The sequence below is a fragment of the Xyrauchen texanus genome, chromosome 31 (assembly GCF_025860055.1).
Source record: "Xyrauchen texanus isolate HMW12.3.18 chromosome 31, RBS_HiC_50CHRs, whole genome shotgun sequence".
Classification (NCBI taxonomy): Eukaryota; Metazoa; Chordata; class Actinopteri; order Cypriniformes; family Catostomidae; genus Xyrauchen; species Xyrauchen texanus.
The window spans coordinates 697,455-722,951 of NC_068306.1; the positions used below are offsets into that span (position 1 = coordinate 697,455).

Genomic DNA, 25,497 nt, shown 5'->3' on the forward strand with positions numbered 1-25,497 from the left:
AGCCCCCCCACCCCCCACGTCATCCTGATGTGGAGTTGATGAAGCCTCCCCTGCAAAAACATCACACATTTCACATCTGGCTGCTTTCTTGCAGAACCCATCTAGCCAATTAGTTCCCAGAATTAGGAGATGGGTGAGGCGCACCCCTGCGGACGGGAAGAAGGCTTCGGCAGCGGGATTCCAAGCCTCCGTGGTACTGGGATGGGCTGTGGGGAGAGAGCAGAGTGAAAGGAGAGGGAGAAGAGATTGGGGAAAACACAGGGGGAGGGGAGAGAAAGTAAGAGGGCTTGTCCACCCTGTGGTACACCATCAGTTGGACAGCTTCCCCCAGCAATGCCGGGTGGTGGCACTGGACCCACTCTGCCATTCCTTTCTGTAGCCGATGGATCAGCTGCACCAGCACCACTCGGTCGACAACTCCCTCGACGTCGTGGTCCTTCCAGCAGGCATCTCGGGAACGTTGGGTGATGGCAAACGGGTCACTGTCTTCAGGACAAGATAGCGTTTATATGGCCTTTTAATGACCTCACAGATGTAAGGACAGTAAAACCCAGGGGGCTTAGAAGAGCCATTTTTATTTCTAAAACCAGCTAAATCTGGTTTTACTGGGATGAGTGGAAAATTACAGAAGAAGGGACTTTGAGGACAGGGGGGTATAAATAGGCCATGTGTTTTCTGTGTGAGTTAGGTTTTTGTTCCTATTGCGAGGTAGCTGTCGCGGTATTTCTGTGAACAAACCTCTTTTAAAAGAATAAACTATCTTTTAAAATATAATTTGGATCCTGATGTCTCTTATCGTGTGATGCTATTTTGTTTAATTATTGTTTTTGCCACAACAAATACAAAAGACAGCCACACATTTTATGTGTTATCATTGCCACACATTTTACACAGAATTAATCATAATTCTCTTATTAAAGCTAATTCACTACAGTAGAAATTGTGAGCTGATAAAACGAGATATTGTATCACGAATTTAATGGTGGAGAATTTTATTCAGACAAATAATCAAGTTATTTGCCATTTATCTAAATTATAACGGTTGTCAAACACAACTGATTCCATTATAAATTTCCTGACATAGTAATGTAGAAATAGGACCGTTTAATTTAACTCCTAGCTCTCACGTACCGTTTCCCTTACAGATGATGGTAATGTACACAACACTTTAACCCACGCAGTGTACATTTATCATACCAAATTCGCTACATATATTAGCGTGAGAATCTGGGCCCTTTAACTGATTACTGTTTATTTGTGCAGTGGAGAGTGCTGACGTTCATATGCATCGATGAAACTGTTTTCATTAGTATTGACCCAGATCACAAATCAATGGTGTTGGTTGCTATGGAGATGAAAGGTCATGGGAAGTCCTAAAGAGACTCATCTGGGGCAACTAACCACACATGCGCAACCTGCCGACGACATATCGTCAACACAGCACTGCTAACCTAAACAGTTAGCGAACTTTCATTGAAACCCCTAAAAACGCTACAGCTGTCACCTCCTCTATGTCGGTGCATTAGTTTTAATTATGTTAATTTATTAGCCAAAATATTTGGAAATATGTGAATGAGGAAAAAAGTTTCAGTAACAACGCACATACGCAATGTACTGATCATGCAATTTTGTTATTATTGAAACACACCATTTTTCAAATTTTAATATTTTTTTAATTATAACATAAAAGGATGACAATATCATTTTATAAGGTTAGAATACCCAACATTTGGGAAATCAAATAATGCCCCTTAATGAAAAAGTTGATTTCTGGCAACTCAGGAATTGAGAAAAGTGACTTGGTCTTGGAAAATATCTCTTAAGCGAATGGTCGTACAGATGTAGGTACATTTGCACCAGCTTGCTAATAACTCTGCACATCAACATGTTCATGTCGACTGATTTTGACTCACTGAACAACATAAAAGGTTGTTCCTAAAGTTCACCCCAGTGAGCCGTTACAAACCATCGTAACGAACACAAAAACACCTTTTTGGCCAGAATTTGTTCTAGATTATGTCCCACCCGTTCATTATTTCATTTCGAAGGAAGTATATCGAGGGCTTTAGGGGGGAATTCCCTCCCCATTTTCAGAAATTAATTTCAGGCCCTGAGTGGTAAGGTTTCTCTCCAGTATGAATTCTCTCATGTGATTTCAGGCTTACTGACCAAGTGAAACTCTTTCCACAGAGTGAGCACTTGTATGGTTTCTCTCCAGTATGAATTCTCTCATGTGTTTTCAGGTTTTCTGACTGAGTGAAACTCTTTCCACAGAGTGAGCACTTGTATGGTTTCTCTCCAGTATGAATTCTCTCATGTGTTTTCAGGTGTGCTAACTGAGTGAAACTCTTTCCACAGTATGAGCACTTGTATGGTTTCTCTCCAGTATGAATTCTCTTGTGTAATTTCAGGGTTTTTGACTCAGTGAAACTCTTTTCACAGTGTGAGCACTTGTAAGGTTTCTCTCCAGTATGAATTCTCTTGTGTAATTTCAGGGTTTTTGACTCAGTGAATCTCTTTTCACAGTGTGAGCACTTGTAAGGTTTCTCTCCAGTATGAATTCTCTCGTGTGATTTCAGGTGTTCTGACCGAGTGAAACTCTTTCCACAGTGTGAGCACTTGTAAGGTTTCTCTCCAGTATGAAATCTCTCGTGTGTTTTCAGGTTTGCTGACTGAGTGAAACTCTTTCCACAGTGTGAGCACTTGTAAGGTTTCTCTCCAGTATGAATTCTCTCATGTGATTTCAGGTGTTCTGATCGAGTGAAACTCTTTCCACAGTGTGAGCACTTGTAAGGTTTCTCTCCAGTATGAATTCTTTGGTGCAGTTTCAAGCTGTTGGCTGTAATAAAGAACTTCCCACATTCAAAGCACATGTGAGCCGCCACACTGGTATGAATTTTCTGGTGCTCTTTCAAATAGAAGTGATGTTTAAAACTCTTTCCACAAAAAGAACACTTGTAAGACTTCTCATTTGTGTGAATTTTCAGATGTTGTTTTAGGGACTGTGCCATAACAAATGTTTTACCACACTGATCACATTCAAATGACTTTTCTTCAGAGTGACAAAAGAGATGTCTCTTGAGACTGGTTGAATATGCAAAACTTTTTCCACACTGATGGCACGTGTAAGGTTTCTCTCCAGTATGAACTCTCATGTGTATATTAAAATGGCTTTTACATGGGAAACATGTTCCACACTGAGAGCAGGTGAAAGATTTCTTGGCTGATCTTCGAGGATTTTTAGGTGAGAAATTGTCTTCTGTCTTTGAGCCACTTAAAGATTTTCCTCCCGTTATGAAACCATGTTGTTGTTCCTCCTCCAGTTCCTTCAGCTCTTCACATTCTTCTCTCACTTCCATCAGCTCTACAACAAACACAATAAGTTTTAATTAGTTAAATGTTTTACACCTTTAATTGCAGAACACGACAAATGTCCAGTATATATTTGTGATTTTTGTTTGGTTTATTCATACAGGGTTCCTTCAAGTTTTCTAAAGATAAAGACTTTTTTTTAAAACCAACTATAGAATATTTTGGATATAATTGAAGGGAACACAATATGCAAATATTTTCTCCAAATGTAAATGTCTAGGGAGCTCAAGAAGGGTCAAAATTTAAAGTTTAAAAATGTAACTTTCCACAGGTCTCCATTATTTTGAAACTCGTATTAAAGTATATTAAGGCTTGAATACCTCTGCTCCCAACCACCAGAATGTGGAAATAACTTTTACCTTCTGATCAGACACATTTTATCAGCTATATTTCTCTACTACAGTGTTTCCCAAACTGGCGTACGTATACCCCTGGGGGTATATGAGGTGACAATGGGGGTACAAAAATAAAGTTCTGAGATTTACCGTTCTTTTAATTTCATTAGCCTAAAATAACATTCAAATCCAGTTCATGTATTTCTCACTGAAAAAAAATATTTTGTATGCCCTCTAGTATAGAAACACCAAAATGGTTGTCATTAAGGTCAGATAAATATGCAATGAAATAACCGTATCTTCTGTGGTAAAACAAAAATGCATATACTCAGGTGTCATGCATCACACAAATATCTTTATTCGCCAGCCCAGCACACCGCTAGGTGACGTAGTTTAGTGATAGCAAGTAAAGTTGATCCTTCACTGTTTCACCAGACTCACACACTTCAGTCGTCTACAATTTTAGTTTGTCTTTTTTTTGTGTTTAAAACGTCATTTGTATTTAAGGTTAGATAAACAGGGAGTTTTGATTCTGATTGCATAAGTTCATGCTTTGATGACAGGTGTGAGACATCCGGTGTGGCCAAATCATTTTCCACATTCACACGCAGTAATTTTCACTCACATTTGCTTGCACACTAGAAACCTGTTTTTACATTGTTGCATGAAGTTTTTTAGCAAATGAGCTCAACCTTGCTAACAGTGTCAAATTTGATATATAAAAGGACCTTGAGCTGACCTCACAATTGCACAGATACTTACCCCGCAATGCTTGATGTCGGCCGGCAATGCCATACCTGCAATGATGCGCAATTCCAGGAACAGAACCGAACAATGTTCTTGCATGCCGTGATGCCACGAGGGGGGAGTTTTAATTTTATGCAGTCCTATAATATCTAGCATACCCATCTCAATTGGTGAGCCATTTATTCAATATGTATATGATTAATGTAACGTGTTTAATATAAGGGAGTTATTTTAAGAGAGGAAATGCATTATAGTTTAAGGGCGTTTCACATCTTGCTCGTTTGGTGCCTTTGTTTTTGATTATCCATGCAGAATAATTGAAACGACATGATTTCAATCTAGGATTTACCCTATCTTAATCCTGGAATTCCACAATGTCATAAATGGAAAGACATTGGTCTTAGTCTAACATCTGGCCAACAAAACTAACAAAGAGACTTGTCTAGATCCCATATGACTTGAAAACTTGTAACTTGTATAACTGACAATTTAATGATTATAGACTGATGTACCTCTTTAAAATGTGTGTGATGTTTCATCCATGTTGTATAACCAATGAATTAACCAGTATGGTTTTGTAACCAGGGATGTTCATGTTTTGTTAACTACACGTATAATATTCATGAAAAATATGTCATGTTTAGGATTTAAGCGTTCGCTGGCATATACAGAGAAAGCTGATCACAACGAATATCGTGTCTCTTATACCATTCTCAAGATATAAATGTTTATGATTAAATATGCACTATTTTTGAGTGGGAGAACAAAGGACCATAAATCAACTGTCAGAAAAGCCCAGTTGACCATGTGACTCTGAAAAGTCACTTCTGATTGGCACAGGACACCTTTGGGGATGCAATTTCAGTTCAAATGTTTCCAAACAGGAAGAACACGCTTCCTTACCCTCATCTCTCTCATCATCTCTCCTGCTCTGTGGACAGCTCAGACTTCGTTCTGACTCTTCCCTCGTGGTCTTCTCGAGATCTCGTTGGAACCAGGTCCATGCCATGTGAAGTCCAAGGAAGCTCGTGACTCGACATCCCGAGAAAGCTCATAACTCTCTATGGTTCACTGTTACGTGTTTAAAAGATGTTAGCGGGATGATTGCGTAACAGTTAAGTGAGGTACTGCGGCTAGATGAGCAGGTGGAAAAAAACAATCATAGAAACTAGGTCCTTAACATTGAAAACGTTTATTCAGTCACCGAAGAGTGAGGACGTTACAAAATATATAGTAAATGTAAAAGAAAACATGAATAACCAAAAAAGCAAGAGGGTCGTCAAATTAACGAAATAATCAAAACAAAACCCCCATATCTATTTAACCCAAAACCTCTAGAACTAACTACCAAAAAGAAAATGCAGAAAACAACCTGCAATCTTCGGCGTAGTCGACGCCTTACCTAAACTATACTAACTAACTAAACAAACAAAACAACAATGAATGACGACCGCTCTCCGACTAAACTAACAATTAGAATGCTATCTACCGTGGTCTTTCTTAATTGCAGAGACAGAATGAGGATTAGACAACTCACAATACAAGCTTCACTCTAATTGGTCTACAGTTGGGCTACTGCGTACAACACTGTTTTAGAACAAGGTAAACTGCGCTCAATTTCAGTCATTAGTCATACTCACAAATTTATAACCAAGTTTAACCATCTCTGAACCAACAAGTAGGTATCAACATAAATAATAATAATCACAAGACATACACGTAAACTTAATTCTACCAACGATCAACGCATGGATGTGTGCTGAGATTTCGCGCTGCTTTTTCACGCTTTTCTTCAATGGGGCTTTTAAATCAGCAGAAGCGTCCAGGGATTGGTGGACGTCACAGGTGATGCATAACGTGATGACGTCACGCCTAACAAGCAGCCAATGAGTCAAGTCCCAGGAGCGCAAATAGAAAAAGAGCACAAAAGAAAAGAGAAAGCAAAACACAAACACACGTGGAACGTAACACCCAAGAGAAGGCCTCAATTCAAAGCCAAATCTCATCATTCATACAGACAATAACTTCGATCTTACAGAGGTCCAAAACATCGATGGAACAAACCTTCGACCAAGAACGAAGCAACACAAAGAACGCCAGGAAATACCACTACACACAAATACATCTCCAATATTGTGCTCAAAGTGCTGGTGTATTAGTTAGATAATTTGGGTAATCCGATAGCAAATCGATGTAGATTAAAGGGTAAATGTTCTCAAGGCTGTCAACAGACTCCATAAAGTTCATTTTCACTGTATTGATCATTTATTTCACATTCTGTCACTCTTCTCACCAACCTGTCTCATGTATATATGTGTTAGATTAGATGTATGTTTAGAATAGCAAAAAAGGTTGTCTATATTCAAAGATGAATGACTGTGGTATATTTTGATGAATAATCTCATCCCTGTTTCTAAAAGATTTAGCTTCAAAGCTGTACCTAAATACGTGTGATATTATTTTCAATAAGCCATGAGAATAATATCGCTCCAATAAGTTAATTAATCATAATTAAATTATTAAAGCTAATTCCTTACAGTAGAAATTGTGAGTATTGTGAGAAATTGTTGATACGTTGCATTACGTAATGGTGGAGAATTTATTCAGACAAATAATCTAGTTATTTTACATTTTTTCTCATTTATAATGGTTGTCGAACACGACTAATTCCATTACCGAATAATTTACGATAAGGACAGTTTAATTTAGTCAAATACCCTTACATATAATGGTGTGAGAATGAGGGCACTTTCAACTGTTGCATTTTCTCCCTTGGTTCGGTTTGTTTAGGCATATATGAACACGGCAATCGCGTTCGGATATGCACCAAAACAATCGGTCTGAGACCACCTGAATGAGGTCGTCTCGGACCGATTGCAAACTAACTTTTGCAAGAGCGGTTCGCTTGTGGTGAGAATGCAATCTGATCCAACGGATCCAGGAACATACCTGATGGATCTTTGGAGAAGACATTTGTAGGTTAGCACCTCACAGTAATTCATCATCAAATCACATAAATAACCTAGATAGTTGCATGTTTAAACTAGGATATGATTTATGATTCCTGAGGTAATTTTAGTATGATTGCTTCTCTCATATAGCGGCAAAACACAGATAGGACGACGTCAGCAAATTTGACAGATTAAAAAAAATATAATAATTATGTGGCTTCTCTCTGCTTTCAATGCAGAAGTAATGAAAAAGCAAAAAATGATGGACAAAAATAACCATGCCTCAAATTTTAAATTGCATTTAATTCCTGTGTCAGATAAAGTGTATTTACTCTGTCTGGAACGTGCATTCTGCACAATGCAAAGCGGTGATGTTTTGCATGAGCTTGACATAAATAACACATGAAAATGTGTTACGGTTGACAACATTCTTACCTGTATATCAATGGATGCGCTAAATCCCAGAACAGTGCACAAACATCCTGACCAATAAGGGGACAGTTTGCTTACATATTACTTTTATTGACACAGTTTTGGTCCATTTTGAAATGTTGCCTTGTGAATGCGAACTGAAGAAAATACAAATGTATCATTGTGACAATTTTAGCTCCTGTTTTGTAACAAACCAAATGAGCAAAATGTCTGAAAACGCCCTATAAAAGTTATATATGCATAATATTTTTTCTGTTATTTTTGTATACATTTTGAAAGGGATGTAAAAACTTCTAAAACAAAAGTGAGTGCAAACTTCTGCACTTAACTGTATAAGCTATGTAGTTTATGAACATTTATATTTTATTTCGATTTTTGTTTTCATGATTTTACCACATTTTTAGCTTTTTTTGATCAACAAATTCTGTGTAGCCTATTCTATCCATATGATGTCATATTGCACGTGTAATTATCAAATGACTTGTCAAGGCAGGTACATATTTTAACATTTAAGTGCTAGTACTGCATAAACATTGCTGATTTACCTCAGTGCTCCTGAGGAAATGAACATTAACTGTGACAGTAAAACATGCCAAGCACATGATGTCATTGCCATGGTAACCAGATACTTTTCAGATTATTTACTGAAAATGAGAAAGTATCATCACATCAATGTGCAATGCGACAAAATTGCTTCTATTCTCTGCAAACAATAGCAGAGACAATAGCAAGAAATTGCATGAAAACAATCAGTGTGCCAACCAGGCTGGAACCAGGACATAAAAAAATATACTTACAAATAAATACAAATGTCACAAATAATGTAAAACATATTGAACGCATACCAAACTGAGCGCATAAAATTTCAGCTCTTCTTCTTGTGTTTTCTGGTGGTTCACAAAACAACTTCTGGTGAATTTCAGCCACCTGCTGGACAGGACTGTTTAAAGTACCTACAGTTGAAGTTTACATACACTTAGGTTGAAGTAATTAATACAAATTTTAACCATTCCACATATTTTCTATTAGCAAATAATAGTTTTGGCAAGTCATTTAGGACATCTACTTTGTGCATGACAGGAGTCATTTTTCACAATTCCAGTGGGTCAGAAGTTACATAGTTAAATGTGCCTTTAAGCAGATTGGAAAATTCCAGAAAATTATGTCAAGCTTTTAGACAATTAGCTTCTGATAGGAGGTCTAATGATTTGGAGATGTACCTGTGGAGGTGCGTGCACTGCTGAGGACCCGAGACTCCGCCTTCAGAGCAGGTGACAAGGTGGCCCTAAAAACAGCAAGGCCCAAACTGTCCTGGGCCATCAGAGAGGCAAAGCGTGCACACGCCCAGAGAATCCAGAGTCACTTCCAGGACAGTGGCGACATGCAGCGCATGTAACAGGGCATCCAGGCCATCACCAACTACAGAACAACATCAATTGCCTGTGACAAAGATTCCTCGCTTCCAGATGTGCTGAACGACTTCTACGCTCTGTTTGAGGTGCAGAACAACGTGGTGCCGTGGAAGACCATCCCTTTTCCCAACGACCAAGTGCTCTGTCTTACCATGGCTGATGTCAGGAAAACTCTACATAGAGTCCTGGCAGAGTGCTCAGAGGATGTGCAGACCAGATGGCAGATGTTCTTACTGACAACTTCAACATCTCTCTGAGCAGCGCCGTTGTTCCACCACCATCATCCCCATGCCAAAGAAGTCTTCAGTGTCCTGCCTCAACGACTATCATCCCGTCACACTCACACCCATCATCATCAAGTGCTTCGAGAGGCTTGTCATGAGGCACATTAAGACCCAGCTGCCCCCCTCACTAGACCCACTGCAGTTCACATATCATCCAAACAATTAAACAGATGACCCATCACCACCACCCTCCATCTTGCTCTCACCCACCTAAATAAAAACGACTCATACATTTGAATGCTGTTCATAGACTTCAGCTCAGCATTCAACACAATAATTCCTCAGCATCTGACTGGAAAGCTGAACCTGCTGGGCCTGGACAACTCCCTCTGCAACTGGATCCTGGACTTCCTGACTGGGAGACCTCAGTCAGTCCGGATCGGGAATACATCTCCTCCATCACCACACTAAGCACAGGGGCCCCCCAGGGCTGTGTGCTCAGTCCACTACTTTTCAATCTGCTGACTCACGACTGTGCAGCAATGCACAGCTCGAACCACATCATCAAGTTCGCCGATGAAATGACCGTGGTGGGTCTCATCAGCAAGAACATACAGAGAGAAGGTGCAGCGGCTAACGGACTGGTGTAGAGCCAACAACCTGTCTCTGAATGTGGAAAACAAAAGAGATGGTTGTTGACTTTAGGAGAGCAAAGAGTGACCGCTCTCTGCTGAACATCGACTGCTCCTCTGTGGAGATCGTCAAGAGCACCAAATTCCTTGGTGTTCACCTGGCGAAGAACCTCACCTGGTCCCTCAACACCAGCTCGGTTACCAAGAAAGCCCAGTAGCGTCTCTACTTTCTTTGAAGGCTGAGAAAAGCACATCTCCCACCCCCCATCCTCACCACATTCTATTGAGGGACTATTGAGAGCATCCTGAGCAGCTGCATCACAGCCTGGTTTGGGACTTGCACCATTTCGGACCACAAAGCCCTGCAGAGGATAGTGAGGACAGCTGAGATTTTTGCACATGTCCAGAGTGGAGGAATGTTGTCTCATTTCACTGTGTACTGTACCAACTGTATATGGCTGAACGACAATAAAAACCACTCGACTAATGGCAATCCCACCAAATACTAACAAAGTGTATGTAAATGTCTGACCCACTGGGAATGTGATGAAAAAATAAAATCTGAAATAAATCATTCTCTCTACTATTATTCTGACATTTCACATATTAAAATAAAATGGTGATCCTAACTGAACCCAAGACAGGGAATGTTTTCTATGATTAAATGTCAGGAATTGTGACTTTAAATGTATTTGGCTAAGGTGTATGTAAACTTCTGAATTCAACTGTTGAAAAACAGTGCAGAGGCATGTGTAGAATAACAAAATGTTTTGGTATTCCTTTAGTGTTGTCAAACGGTTAACCGAATGTCGACTATCCGTGAACATAGCTATTAGTTGGCTTGAAAAAATAAACTCTAGAGAAGAGAATATTTTAAATACCATTACTGTCAGAGATGCGATAATAGATGCAGAGTAGATACAACTAATTTCAGAGTATTTTAGCCGGTGGAAGCGCAATCTCCACGAAATGCAACGGAAACGAATACCAACAATTTTGTTAAGTAAACATTGTTCTCAAGAAGCCTAATAGTTCAAGTAAACAATCAGTAATAAAGAAGAAAGAAATCACAAGCAACAGAACAAATAAAAACAATAGAACAAAAGTCAAAATTAAGAAAAACTGTGCTTTAACAGTATCGAGTATTTAATAAACCCTCAGAAATTGAAAAAGTAAAAGTTTGTAATTAAGTGATTCTTAACTCAGCAAAAAAGAAACGTCCTCTCACTTTCAACTGCTTTTATTTTCAGGAAAATTAACATGTAAATATTTGTATGAACATAAAATGATTCAACAACAGTCAGTATCTGGTGTGGCCACCAGCTGCATTAAGTACTGCAGTGCATCTCCTCCTCATGGACTGCACCAGATTTGCCAGTTCTTGCTCTAAGATGTTATCCCACACTTCCACCAAGGCACTTGCAAGTTCCTGGACATTTCTGGGTGGAATGGTCCTAGACATCACCTTCAGATCCAACAGGTCCCAGACGTGCTCAATGTGATTGAGATCCGGGCTTTTCTGGTCCAGAGAAAGTGAGTTTGTGCCCAGAGGCGACGTTGTTGCCAGTGATGTCTGGTCAGGACCTGTCTTACAACAGGCCTACAAGCCCTCAGTCCAGCCTCTCTCAGCCTATTGCGGACAGTCTGAGCACTGATGGAGGGATTGTGTGTTCCTGGTGTAACTCAGGCAATTGTTTTTGCCATCCTGTGCCTGTCCCGCAGGTGTGATATTCAGATGTACCGATCCTGTGCAGGTGTTGTTACACGTGGTCTGCCACTGCGAGGACGATCAGCTGTTCTTCATGTCTCCCTGTAGCACTGTCTTAGGTGTCTCACACTGCGGAAGCATGCCTAAGGCAGTTTCACGCAGGTGAGCAGGGACCCTGGAGATCTTTCCTTTGGTCAGTAGAAAGTTCTATTTAGTGTCCTAAGTTTTTATAACTGTGACTACCATCTGTAAGCTGTTAGTGTCTTATAGACTGTTCCATAAATGCATGTTCATTAATTGTTTATGGTTCATTGAACAAGCATGGAAACATTGTTTAAACCCTTTACAATAAAGATTTGTACATTTATTTGGACTTTAAATTACAGTCTCCTGAAAAAGGGACACTTCTTTTTTGCTAAGTTTACTAGTTTTTTTTGGACCTGAAGAATGTCCCAAGGAGTGGTGACTGTGGTACAAGCAGAGGAATTGACTTTGGCCTCAGGGTGTGCATTATGTTTCAGTAATTTAATGGGCTGGAGTCAATTATTCCTCACTTAAATCAGTTTTTCACTAGATGATTTTTTGACATTAGTACTTTTAAACGGATTAAAATTATCACACTTTTTCTAAATTTATCAAACATTATCTATTATATAAAATATGTGAATACAGTGAGTGGTCTTTAACAGACTACGTTTATATTCATACCTAAAAAAAAAAAAAAAAAAATAGACATTTTGACCAAATCTTTTTTCTAGTTAGGGTTTCTAGTATATACATTTCACAGTTTAGGCACATATCCATATTACCAATAGCGCTCTCAGAGCACACACAAATAAAGAACACACACAGAAGCTGCCTGTCAGTCAAACAGCACACAAGCACAGAAATAAAAAGTGATCTTTAAAGGTGCACTCAGCGATTCCTGTGAAACAATATTGATATTAGAACTCAACTGCAAAAATAAACACACCCCTCCCTTCAGTGCTCCTTTGGAAGCCCCCCCCCCCAAATTCATGCAAGCGAGAAGGTTTTACACTCACCAGCTCCAGACACTCATGTCTACTGCTACTAAATCTAACATCACAACAACAGCATATATGGGTTCAGTGAAACAAAGCAAAATTTATGTTACCCACCTATCGAAAAAAGAGCAACTTCTGCATCTGTCTTCAAGCCTTTTACTCTCTGAGGTCTCTCCACTGCTGAAAAGCCTCGCCGATGTTGACGCGGCTCCTAGCCCTCGACTTATCATAATCCTTCTTTTTTAGTTCATACTCATCTGACCTATTTCTCTTGGTCCGTTTTTCAGCCACTTGTACTCTTTGGAGATTAGAAAGTTCACATCAGCCAGATTTGCCATCTAATTAATTTCCCTCTCACTCTGCCCCCACTCCACATCCTGTGCACATGCAAGAACCACCCCCTGTTGCTGATTGGCTGGAGATATTTATAGAATTTGGCAAAAAGTGTATTGGATTAGAATTACTAAGTACACCTTTAAGATTCTTGTTATCTGTGATGTTTCTCTCTCTACTCTCCCTTTTAACCTATTAATGAGATCGTTCAATGGTAGTCCTGTGATCAAATACAAGGAAACGCCCCTGATTAATACAATCAATACTGCATTTCATGATAATAATGATTTAGATATAATTACCCCAGTCACCATTCACAGTCAAAATTAAATTAGAATTTTTTCTAAACAATTTAAGTAAATGGTGACACCTCAAAAACACACCTGAAGGAATAAAATCATCATCGCTCAGTTGTTCCTCTGCTGTGGTTTCATCCTCATCATCATCACTCTGTTGTTCCTCTGCTGTGGTTTCATCATCATCATCACTCTGTTGTACCACAGCTGTGGTTTCTCCTCTCATCTTCATCAGGTTCCTGCAGTCCAGCAGCTTCACTGAACACATCTTCACTGGTGTCTGCAGCATCTGCTGTTCTCCAGCATGAATCACATCCACCTGCTCTCTCATGATGAACATCTGAACACAAAAACATCATCATAATTATGGACTAACATTCATCAAACTCAAACCCTTATCATAAATGAGGTTCAGCTCCCGAGTCTTGCTGAGCAGCTGTAAACACTATTGTAACTATGGCATCAGTGGCATAGATAATGAAAGTTTGGAAGAACTAGCTGATCGACCAGAAACACCTTCACAAGCACAACTTGAGCAGGACGTTTCACAGTGGTGTTTTACTTTTGTAGCTTTCTTACAAGTACAACGTCGATATTGTGACCTGACAAAGATTCAAGTAAAAGACACGTGCATCTAAATCAGTCATCTTTTTCTGAAATGGGTGTAGCCGAACCTTTTTCACCCGAGATATGAATGACGAACAGAGGCTTACTCACAGTTAGTGATCAAGTTAGCCATGGACTACCATGAATAGCAAAACTATTTCAACACAATAACATTAGCTATCAGGTTAGCAGAGGCCTACAGCTGTGCACTGGGTGTACACTGTTGTTACAACACAAAACTCCTCATTTTAACTCTCGATAGCAAATAAATCCACAAATAATCAAGCATACTTACAGGTTGTTATCCTGAAGTGCAAGAATGTCCCAAAATAGTGGGAACTGCACCAACTTTCTTGGGTAAAAGACAAAAAAAATCCAGCAAAATATATATTTTTTTAAATGTTGGCCCCCCGACCAAAGATTTTCCTAGTCAACTAGTAGTCGATAGTTTAAGCCATTAGTCAACTATGATAATATTTATGATATTATTTTAATTACTTAAATATATATTTTGGGGGCATCAGAAAATGGTTTACGTTCCAGGGCTGAGAAAGAATGTTATAAGTAACATTGTAATGTAGAACAGTGTTAGCAAAGAAATACCAAACCATAATAACGAGCCTTTAAAATATTTATTTTACAAGCGCACGCATAATGCGAGCAGAAGTGACACCGGCAAAAGATGTAATGATTATGTGTCAGAAAAACCAGCAAGGAGACGGTCTGAACATTTTGTTAATTTAGAGAAAAATGCACATTAGGGTTGTGCCGACAGTTTATGATCTCGGGAATCGACGATGGTCAGAGTGATCGCATATAGCTGATACCTTTGACCGTGTCAAGCTTCTTTTCCCATGTATTAAATTATTATTATTATTAGGCTATTATTATCAAATTAATATTACATATAATTTGCCAGTAGACACATACTTAATGAAACACTCTTTATTATATTATTAAGAACAGATGACAGAAAATAATCTATGCCCATGTCTACTTGTACGGAGGTGTGCAGTCTTGTGGAACACCCGCCACGTAAAGGGTTCTTACTCTTACTTTGTTTCTGTATTCTGATTTTTTTTGTTGCAAGAACAGTATCATCTATGAGAATGCTGTAAATGACCTCAGATATCCAAGTCAGGAGGTACATTGAGTTCAGTTCACTTCATTTCCACAGAGCAGTTCATTGTGAACGCAACTCTGCAGCCTGTAAAAAATTACAAAATATATAAAATAATTTTTTAAAAAGTTCACCTCGAACCATGGTTTATATTTCAGTGATTATTATCATCATTATATTTATTATGTTTACATTTAGAATTTTTGTATGTCTTAATTTGTGTAAGTCATTTTCCACATGCATGTTTAGACAGATTCTTGCCTGATGGTAAATGTTTATTAATATATATATATATATATATATATATATATATATATATATATATATATATATATATATAGGGCTTTGATATATATAGATTTTGATACATTTTAGGCACAGACCGAATTCCCTCTAAACAATCGAAATCTGTCTTGTCGTTCGGTACCCAATTTCGATAACTAAGGGTTTCATCTCATCAACGATAAGCATGTAGCATGCTAGATGTGCCCAAATCTAAAAGTGCTGGTGATTGGCTGTGTTTAGACATCAAGGAAAAACAATATTGTTATGCCGGTTATGTCCAGAGATGCGGTTCACACGTGAGGCTGTAGTGTGTATGCGTCTCAAACCCCATACATGTGAAAGATGTGGAAAAGATCAAAAGTGTGGCTAAATTTCATCAGGCTCCATGCCAACAGCACGTGATGCAATATTTGCGACAAGATAATTGCTGCCAAGACCGTCAACATGACAAATCAAGTCCTCCTCCAGCATGCCCACCACACGAGTCCTCCAAAACTACTGATGAATGCAGCACTGCTATGACTGGGACTCCGACAGGTAAAGTTAATATTTAGCAAACAAACCAACAAAATAAATAGGCTAACTTGTAGTGGTACATGCTTGTGTACATGTTAACTTAACGTTTCTGTGTGCAGTGACATAGTCCTATAAACTGGGACCTACGTAACATTAGATATTGTTTGGATGTATGCTGTAGATAGCTAGCTAAATCTAAAGCTAAAAATGCTTTAAGGTTGACAGTAACTGATCAAGTTTAACTCACATTAAACTAACAATCTTGATAAACCGTACTTGTTATTAGGGTTGGCTGAATTTACAGTTTAGCTTTCTTGTTGTTGTTTTTTCCTCTTCACATTAATGTTATAGCCTCTGGCCCTGCCAACCCTTGCATGAGGAGACCAGAAGGATCAGGAGATTCTTTGAGTCTATATAAAAAAAAAAAAAAAGAGTCAACTAACTGAAAAAACAAATGTTACGTACATTACCTAAAAAAAACTTTGGTTTTATTTTTTTATATCTTGTTAAAATAGATTTCATAAAATTGGTATCGAAGTCAAGGTATCGGCATCACATTTGTTTTAATGATAGATATATATATATTTATTTATTATTTTGATCACTTCATTATTTTAATAGCTTTTTCAATTAGTTTGGAGTGCAGTTTGAATTTAGAAATGTATTTGATTTAAGTGTTTTTTTTTTTTTTAATTAATTAAATTTTCAATGTAAAATCACTAAAGCAAGAATATTCAATGGACATTTTACATGCACAAAGAGCTATATTACACACTAAAGTAAAGGTAAAATCAACAAAACATAATAAGGCCTCTTTAAAAAAAAAGTTAAAAAAATGTACATGGGTACAGGGTTTTTTTTGTGGATATATGAGTTAATTAGACACAATTTTACAGGTATGAATCTTTAACACAAGTATGTTGAAATGACAGTTTCGGGTTATTGTTACAGTGAGATTGCTCCTCACTGTTAGGAAAGAATGATGCTGTTATTAAAACACATTAAAGAGCAAAAACCTCTGACATTTCCAGCGGACTTTATTTAATAATAGGATCAAACGGGCAGATTCAATTCATATCAAAATGAAAATGTATATCTGCCAACACGAGAATCTTAATTTAAAGTGCTTGAGTTTAGCCACAGACAGACAGAAAGTGTAAATAATCTACTGGTTCTCAACTGTTTTGTTGTTTTTCTCACCGTAACAAAACAAACTACATCAGACGATAATGAGCTTCTTTTAAAGTCATTAAAACACCAAAGAGATAAAAACAACATGCACAGAAAAATCTAAATCTGTCAATGTAAAACACACAAAACACATACCGATTTTAGCGCTCAAACGGTGTTGTGGATCTCAGGTCTTCTTTTTCTTCTTGTGTTTTCTGCAACTTCTGGTGAATTTCCGCCTCCTGCTGGACTGGAGTGTTGATGCGTCGAAATAGTTGAAAAGCGGACTGAGAGCAATATAGGCTCTATGCACGTCGCAGTTCCGGGTTCGCGTGTACTAGGCTATCAACTTCCGGTTCAACTTCCTGTTTATACACAGACAGATATGGCTCTCTTTTATAGTCGTTGTCTTCAGGACTTACCTCGTCTGACGGTAAATGATGTAGACCGACTCATAAAAAAATCATGTGCTGCTCCCAACAGCAAGCGGGAAAAAGGATTTAAAATGTACTTCGGCAGCTATATCGACAACTACGAGGGTAAAATGCCCCAACATCCAGAGTTATGTTGACTGTCCCTACCTCAAAATGTCATATGGTTCTTTGCAGCTTAGGAGGCAGCACAAGTATTACTGGCAAGTGCAAGGTCAGATCCTCCTAACAGGTTTCGAGTGGTGTGATTTTGTTGTATGTGCGCAGGAGGACATGCTTGTTGAGCGTATATACAAAAATATTGATGTAATGCGCACCATTAGAGACCGAGCAGATCTGTTTTTTTTTTTTTTTTTTTTTACCACTACCTACTGAAGTGTTTGCGTGTTTAGGTCATTTTTAGATAACCAGTTAAGTATTACTCAATTTCTACAATTGTACAAATGTTGCTTTATTTAATGACTGTGTGTTACAGTGTGGCCACATACCACTGGTGGTCCATTCAATTATAATATACAGCATTATATTTATTGTATTATTTATTTACACTATAAACAATATTTACATATATACACACACACACGTACTATATTTATACAATATAATATATATACACCTATCTATTATATTACATTAGACATGTATATATACATATATATTTAGATTTGTATAGGCTAGTTAATAAATACATATGTTATGCATTATGAAATTATAATAAAAAATGCATAAGGAAACACTGTCTTAGTTTTGTCTGTTGATCAGAGTTATGAACAGAGTGTGAGGTGCCATTCCTATTAAAGCCTTGAATGTGCAGTGAGACTTATAGTTTGAAAAAACCTCACTTTGTAATAGCAATGAGGAAGATGTTTGGCAGCGGATCTCAGTACAATCCAGGATAACCTGTGTGTCTCGGAAAAGATGAAATTCCTCTGGCAGATGGGCTCGTACTCTCTCTTTCGGCATCCAAATGCACACTGACCCCAGGACAAAGTACAGGAAGTACAGGAAGTTGGCCCAGGTTGTTATGATGTTATGATGTGGCTCACAGTGGCCTGATGTACATGGAAGCGATGACCAAGGTCCTTTTGCTTGAGGCCCAAAGCAAGATGCATCATGATCAGGAAGAACTCGTCTATTGCAGGAAGTGCCCGAGTGTTTCCAGACTCCTTGGTGACTTTGGAGTTGGTGACACGAATCATTCTGTGTGTTGCCGGTTCAATCAGTTCCCAGAAGGCCATCAGGTGGTTATAGGTTGCAAATCTGTCAAGAAATAAATGTACATTGGTTCTCACATGGCATAAAAGACATACACTTAGCTTTATAGTATAGTAATTTCCAGTTTAGGAAATAAGAATGCTGAACTACAAGTAACTGATACAACAATCTTGTAATACATCATGAGTCATGAAAATTATGGAATTCAGTATGTATGATTAAACTAACTCTGATTGCTGTTGAAGACAACAGATGTTATTCATACTTATAATTATGTTAGCCTATGTTGTTGTTATTATTTTGGTCGATGTAGCCTACTTTTACGTGCAGCTAGCTTATACAACTCCAATAATATTTAATAACAACGTGGACTAGTGTTTTCAAGACAAAGGCAACGCTATTACAAATGCTTATCACAGGCAATATAATTTTACCTTGTATAAAAGCGTATGTCCTCATCGGACCCAGCAAATCTCTGGAGACCAAAGCGAAGTATCTTGGTCTGGTCCAACTGCTTCCGTAGATCTTCTATCTCCCTTGTCAACTCCTCATTTTCATGTAATACCATGTCCACAGCTGCAGCTTCGGGAACTGAACAATAATCGTGTCCAGTCCTCTCCACTTTTAAGTCCATATCTTGCTCTACGTCTGAGTCAGGATCAGGGGGCAGCGGTCTCTCGCCGTTCCCAAACACTCGATCTCGGTTCCACTCAAACAGTGTAGGGAAAGCACCTTTTTTCAGACGTCTCAGTCTAGTCCCTTCCATAAAGTCATCAGGTTTGAAATGAATGCTACACACCTTTGTGTTTTTGTTGACTTGGAAGTCATCCCTCCTGATCTTAACGATCCATTTTTTTCTGAGATCCTCTTCCACGGGAAATGAATGAAAACTCACAGTCGAGTTGTATCTTGCCGGCACGACGGCACACAACAATGTTCCGAACTAGGTCTCATTAGCTTTTGATATCGGAAAACCCTTTTCTCCATAGTTAAGCTGCCAAGATAAGAATAACTAGAATGTTTGTCCTTGTTAACTTTCGCGCGTCAGATCTAATACGGAACCAGAAACTGTTTGCCCAGTAGAGTGTGTAGTCGGAAACACGTCACAATCCCCGCTGCATAGAGCCTATTATGAAGCTGCAGACTCGGAGCCTGCATCTACAGTCCCATAGACATAATAAATACATAGACGCCCTATTGACCGCTGGAGCGTACGTCAACGGGCCGCCATATTGCGGAGGGCAACATTCCCATTTCTCTCATAACGGGAGTTGAGGAAAAATGCCTGCCTAATGTGCTGCTTGGGGCTGTACAAATTGCCGCACTATTGAAAACAGGTCTCGGGGAATTACTTTTCACAAGTAAGACTGAACATTTGTTTTTGGTTACGTATTTGGTCGTTATATAATTAGTAATAGTAACGTTAGTTGGCCACCGGAGTTAGTCAGACTAAAATAGCTTGCTTGCGAGCTGTGAAAGTTGAGACATGAGTTGACATGATTTATAGTATAGTTTTATCTTATATTTTATATTATAAAGTAAATTTCCTGAAAATCTAAATATTTTCTTAAAACCGACTTTTATGACAAGTACTCGTTACACCATGTACGAACCACTGAAATCGGTTGATAAATGTAAACGTTATTTTTGTTTTTATCCAGAAAAACCGCAACTCAGCCGTTTACTTGCATTTGATTACAGCGCAGTCTTGCCCTCCGCAAAATGGCGGACGCGTTGACGTATCGCAGCAACGTTCCAAAGCGGCCAATAGGGCGTCTATGTATTTATTTTATTTATTTTTTTCTATGTATTTATTATGTCTATGTACAGTCCCGCACCGAGTCCCGCATTCTCAGACCCCTCGTTTTTCGAGACAGCGCCTCCTGCTGTTCGGAAGATCGTATAACACCCGCACACAGAGTCCCGCGTTCTCAGACCCCTTGTTTTTCGAGACAGCACCTCCTGCTAAATGCCGTTGAAAACAATAGGATGCAATAGGATGTTTTATTTAAAGTTATCCAAATAAATATTTGCGTTCCCTGCTTAATGCATGTGCCAAAAAAACTCATTGTACTCTCTGACTAACAAATTTCCCAGTAGTTATTTTTTGAGCGTGGGTGTAATTGTAAGAAAATTACTGATGGAAGGGAAACAATTACAGATTGAACTAATTTCTGAAAAATATTATGTGATATTATATTGCTACAATGTTTTATTTATTCAAATTCCAATTTTTCTTTCAGTTCAACCTATGGTCTAATTAACATTATACCATGCTAACATTACAAAACCTGTTTTTTGATATTTTTAATGCGAAGCAAAACTCAAATAAGAATAGACAAAACAACAATAATAAACAATTCTGTACTTTATTTAACAATCACCTAAACATCATCTTGCTGTAAACAGGACAAAGCAAAGAAAAAAGGAAGAAAGAATTGTATTAGTGACTTTACTTTTCATCTTCAATTGCATTAAAAAAAACTTTTATAAGTCGCTTTGGATAAAAGCGTCATGTAAAATGTAAAGTAAATGCATAAGGTACAATAATTACTTTCTGGTAGGCGAATGTTCCTTCTTTTTTCATTCTTTTTGCAATCGCTCTGTCAAATTCCTCGACTTCACTAAAATAAAAGATGAATGCCATTGTCAAAAATATTGTGTAATAATATATTTTTTTTGCAAATGCAAATTACAAGCATACCTAGGGTGATAAGTAGGGCCATGGAGGAAAACCTCCTCAGCTTCCTGCCAGGATAATCCCTGCATCTCACATAGGCCATGAATGATGGCCTGTCCATATAAATAAATAAATATATAAAACATTGCATATATGGCAATAATAGAAACAATCCAATTGACAAACATGTTCGGACCTACCTCAGGAAAAAGAAAACTACAAATGAACTCCACTTCATCTGTGAAGTTCAGTTGAGTTTTAGAATTATCCAGCAGAGCTTTGAGGTGTTGAAAAAGAATGGCACACTGCTGCTCACTGTCCATGTAGACTGGCACACGTGGTTTTAGGGGGAACCACTTTGATGGTTTCCCATTGAGAACATCCTGTGGGGCAAACAAAAAGTGTTGTTTTATATATACACAAGCCATCAATGAATAATTTGCATAACCATTAAAAATATAGCATATTGGATAATCAATTGACAATGTTGATGTTGACAATGATCACAGCCCTGGGTGAGTCATTTAGGAATGCTAATCTTTAAATGGTGAAAAAGGACCATTTCAGTACCACTAAATGCCGCTCTGTTCCCTTTGAAGTCACAATGCGGTCCACCAGTGTTTCTTCGGTTCTTGTCCGATCTTGGACTGCTTGGACGTGCTGTGGGACATCATGTGTGGTGCTTCTTTTTAGCCTATACAGAGTTTTTGCCTCTAATAAGCATTTTGCCTCGTCTGTCCAGAAGGCAAACCTGCGCCCATAGCTTGCAAACAATAATAAAAAATAAAAAAAGTTATAGGAGCAATTAAAGGAACAAAAATGAAAAAAAAAATAAAATAATGAAATGGTCTCTTAAGAGAGTTATTAAGGGTGTTTTGTTACTCATGCTAAATAAAATGTTGTATTGAAAAAATATTCAAGTAATAGGACAGATTTAACTCATATATGGGATCTCTGAATAATATTTTACCAAAATGTACAATACTTTTTGACATACCCGTCAATTTGAAATCGTTCCATTAGCACAAGGCACCACCATTTTCTAATCATGGGCATGTCAACCTGAAAGAAATGCCCAGTTAAAGGTCATACTGTTTTCTAGTGCTGGTTGGCACAGAGGTGGCAGCAGTGGCTGTGGTAGAAGGCGCAGCAGTGGGCGGCACAGAGATGGCAGAAAAGGGCGGCATAACAGTAGGTGGCAGCGATGGCTGTGGTAGCTGGAACAGCAATGGCAGTAGCTTGTGCAACAGCAGTTGCCACAGCAGTGGGTGTGATGTTACAGGCATCAGTGGCACTTGCTCTCTTAACGCTCTTACATTTGCAGGAACCTAAATGTGTAATGAAATATGGCTTTCTTAAAATTGTTGACTGACAGTACAAGCAATGATAATGTTGCTGGGTTCCGCAGGGGCGACCGCATCGATGTATGGTGTACCCTGGAAAACAACAGCAAAGGATTGCACTGTCACACACAGTCTTATGATCTTTCAAAAAGCAAACAAAAAAAAAGATGTTTGCAAATGTTACCTTCATGTTGCACTGCTCTGTTGAAGTGTCCCTTGAGATGTTTTTGAACTTTGGACAACTTTGTGGGTTTGAAATATATGGGGTCACAGAATGGGCAGTGAAAATCACTGCAGCATTTATGACATTTCTGGATTTCTGGAAGTAAATTCCCCCTTTGAATTGTAATATCCATCTTTAAAAAAAAGAGAGAGTCAAACTCAAATTCAAATTTTAAGACCAGCCCACAGCGCCCATACAGTCAAATTTCAGTCAATACAAATTAAAACAAGGAACCCAAACATAAGGCCAAATGACATATTCTAGCTCACATGTTAATACCATAGACTGGTTAATACATAGTGAAGGCATAGTAAATTAGATTTTTAGGCAATTGTATGAGTTGTAAATGGCTGGCAACAACTTCACAGTTAAATTAATATTGATTCATTTTAATACTTACGTTTTATAAGAACTAATCTAAGTAGTCTACATAAATTATATAAAGTAAAATAATTACTCAGGCATTAATTAATTCAATTTATAGTTTTAGGAGAAACGGTCCGGTAATTAAAAAAAGGTCAAATGGCAAATCTGATTAAATATTTAATGATGACATTCTTTGATATTAACACACTTAATGTATTTAATTGGTCTACTTTAAAGTCAACTAATTTTAATCAATAATAATTTTTACAATGGCTTGTCTACAAAAAGTCCAAGGTTAAAGGCTAACGTATTAGCTGTCAAAATATTTTCGGGGGAAAAAGGCGAAAAAACATACATTAACGGCTCAAATTTTGTTACAAACTATCTTTATAAATATTAAATGGACTATGTTGGTGTATCGATGAGCTATAAAGTAGTTTGATTAAAAAGAAATCGAATGATTCGCTAAATAAAATTGACGATACTCACGTTTCAGCTTAAGTTCTTCACATGTTTATCCGATCCGATTTGACAGGAGGCGCTGTCTAGAAAAACGAGGGGTCTGAGAATGCGGGACTCTGGGTGCGGGACTGTAGATGCAGGCTCCGAGTCTGCAGCTTCATACTACTCACTGAGAGAGGAGTTGAACATCCCGAAGGAAACTATCTCTTAAAGGGGCAGGACTAACATTTCCAATACCTTTACTTTTACAGCAAAATAGACTTATAGCAGATATTTAATAATAAAACAAAGATGATGATTCTACAAGTAATTCAATATACAATCTTATCCCCCTTTCTCCCCAATTTGACATGTCCAATTCCCATTGGTCTTTAATTCCTCATGGTGTCACAATTACACGCCTCAATCCGGGTGATGAACCTCAGTTGCCTCCGCTTCTGAGACAATCAGCCACCGGCGCCGGAACCAGTTTTGAAGTGGGAAGGCCACAAACTGAGCTGATTGTGATGTCATCACAACAACATTCCACAGTCAATAGGCTTGTTTGAGATGAGCAAAATCTGCGCAGAACCGATCACCGGTGATCAGCGCGTAATGCATGCCGGTTAGAAATGTGTCCGAGAGCGGTCCGCCTTGCTCTGATGTCATGCTGACGTATGTCAAAAACTCTTGCGGCGCAAAGGCGCGCGTGTCGGATTCTGCAGTCACGCCGCAGTTGCTCTCCACCGACTGCGCTGATCAAAAGCATGATGGGAAACGACTTGCTGACGACACAACTTAATGCTCATTGGCTGCGATTGTCAGCTGATATTTTTTTCCCTTAATTCTAAGAAGTCCATTACCTATAGCCTAATACTATTTACTTTTTCTATAGTACTTTATTAGTAATTAGTACATGTGCTTTATTTACCATTTTATTTTAATTTTCTTGGTTTTATAGTCCTGTTTGTTGTAATTTTCTATTTATTGTATTGTATGCTTGTGTTAATTTTGTACATTGACATTTTTGTACCACATTATTCCATTAAATAAATTAGTCAATCCATCAATACATGCATATATACATCTAATGTGACGGTTTTACAATTGGGCCTCATGTTTGTGTGTTTTTATCTGATATCTTTATCTGGGTATGTCTTACTCCTGGAGTGCAGTAAACACAACCCACACATGCTAATTTCTTAATTTAGAATGTGTTTTTGTTTCATATTATTTTTGAGTAATAATTTGCTGTACACACGTTTCCTAATCATTAAACATGAAATTCAAACTTACATTAAGGTGACAAACAATTGTGTAATATATTTATATAGAATATTTTTCATGTAAAAAAGGGATAGTTCACCCAAATATTTTTTTTTCTTTGGGTAAACTATCCCTTAAGTAGGATACACATCATTAGGTTAATCAGCTGTGCCATATCCCACTCTGAAATGTTTATCCCATAATTAGGGATAACAATGTAAACAGCATCTGTATGCTCATCATTTCTCATTATGGCTTTGATTATAAGAGGCACCCACAAAGTTAACAATTGTAGCAAGATGGAGAATGTGTTATTAACACTATCAGACTCCCAGGGAGCAATAACATTAACAGTAAGCAAAGAAATT

At 38.1% G+C, this 25,497-nt stretch overlaps 1 protein-coding gene and 1 long non-coding RNA gene across 21 annotated transcripts in view; both read right to left on the reverse strand.

Annotated features, from left to right (window-relative positions):
* Positions 1–25,497, reverse strand: part of LOC127624957 (zinc finger protein 501-like) — a 256,003-nt gene that overhangs the window by 18,059 nt on the left and 212,447 nt on the right. For 5 of the 20 annotated variants that reach the window (XM_052099933.1, XM_052099932.1, XM_052099935.1 and 2 more), the window contains exons 2-3: positions 13,555–13,807; positions 1,696–3,364 (exon numbers count right to left, since the gene is read on the reverse strand). The exons of 2 other annotated variants lie outside the window; for them this stretch is intronic. In XM_052099933.1, the coding sequence (XP_051955893.1) occupies positions 2,091–3,364; positions 13,555–13,807 (1,527 nt within the window). In that variant the 3' untranslated portion in view covers positions 1,696–2,090. Of the gene's footprint in view, positions 1–1,695; positions 3,365–13,554; positions 13,808–15,196; positions 15,281–17,320; positions 17,484–25,497 lie in introns of those variants that run through there. 13 more of the 20 variants (XM_052099936.1, XM_052099937.1, XM_052099924.1 and 10 more) reach the window with 7 other exon arrangements.
* LOC127625056 (uncharacterized) lies at positions 22,525–23,941 on the reverse strand. The gene is made up of 3 exons (XR_007968248.1): positions 23,912–23,941; positions 23,018–23,189; positions 22,525–22,926 (listed from the first exon to the last, which is right to left on the reverse strand). It is a non-coding gene; the product is annotated as an uncharacterized LOC127625056 (long non-coding RNA).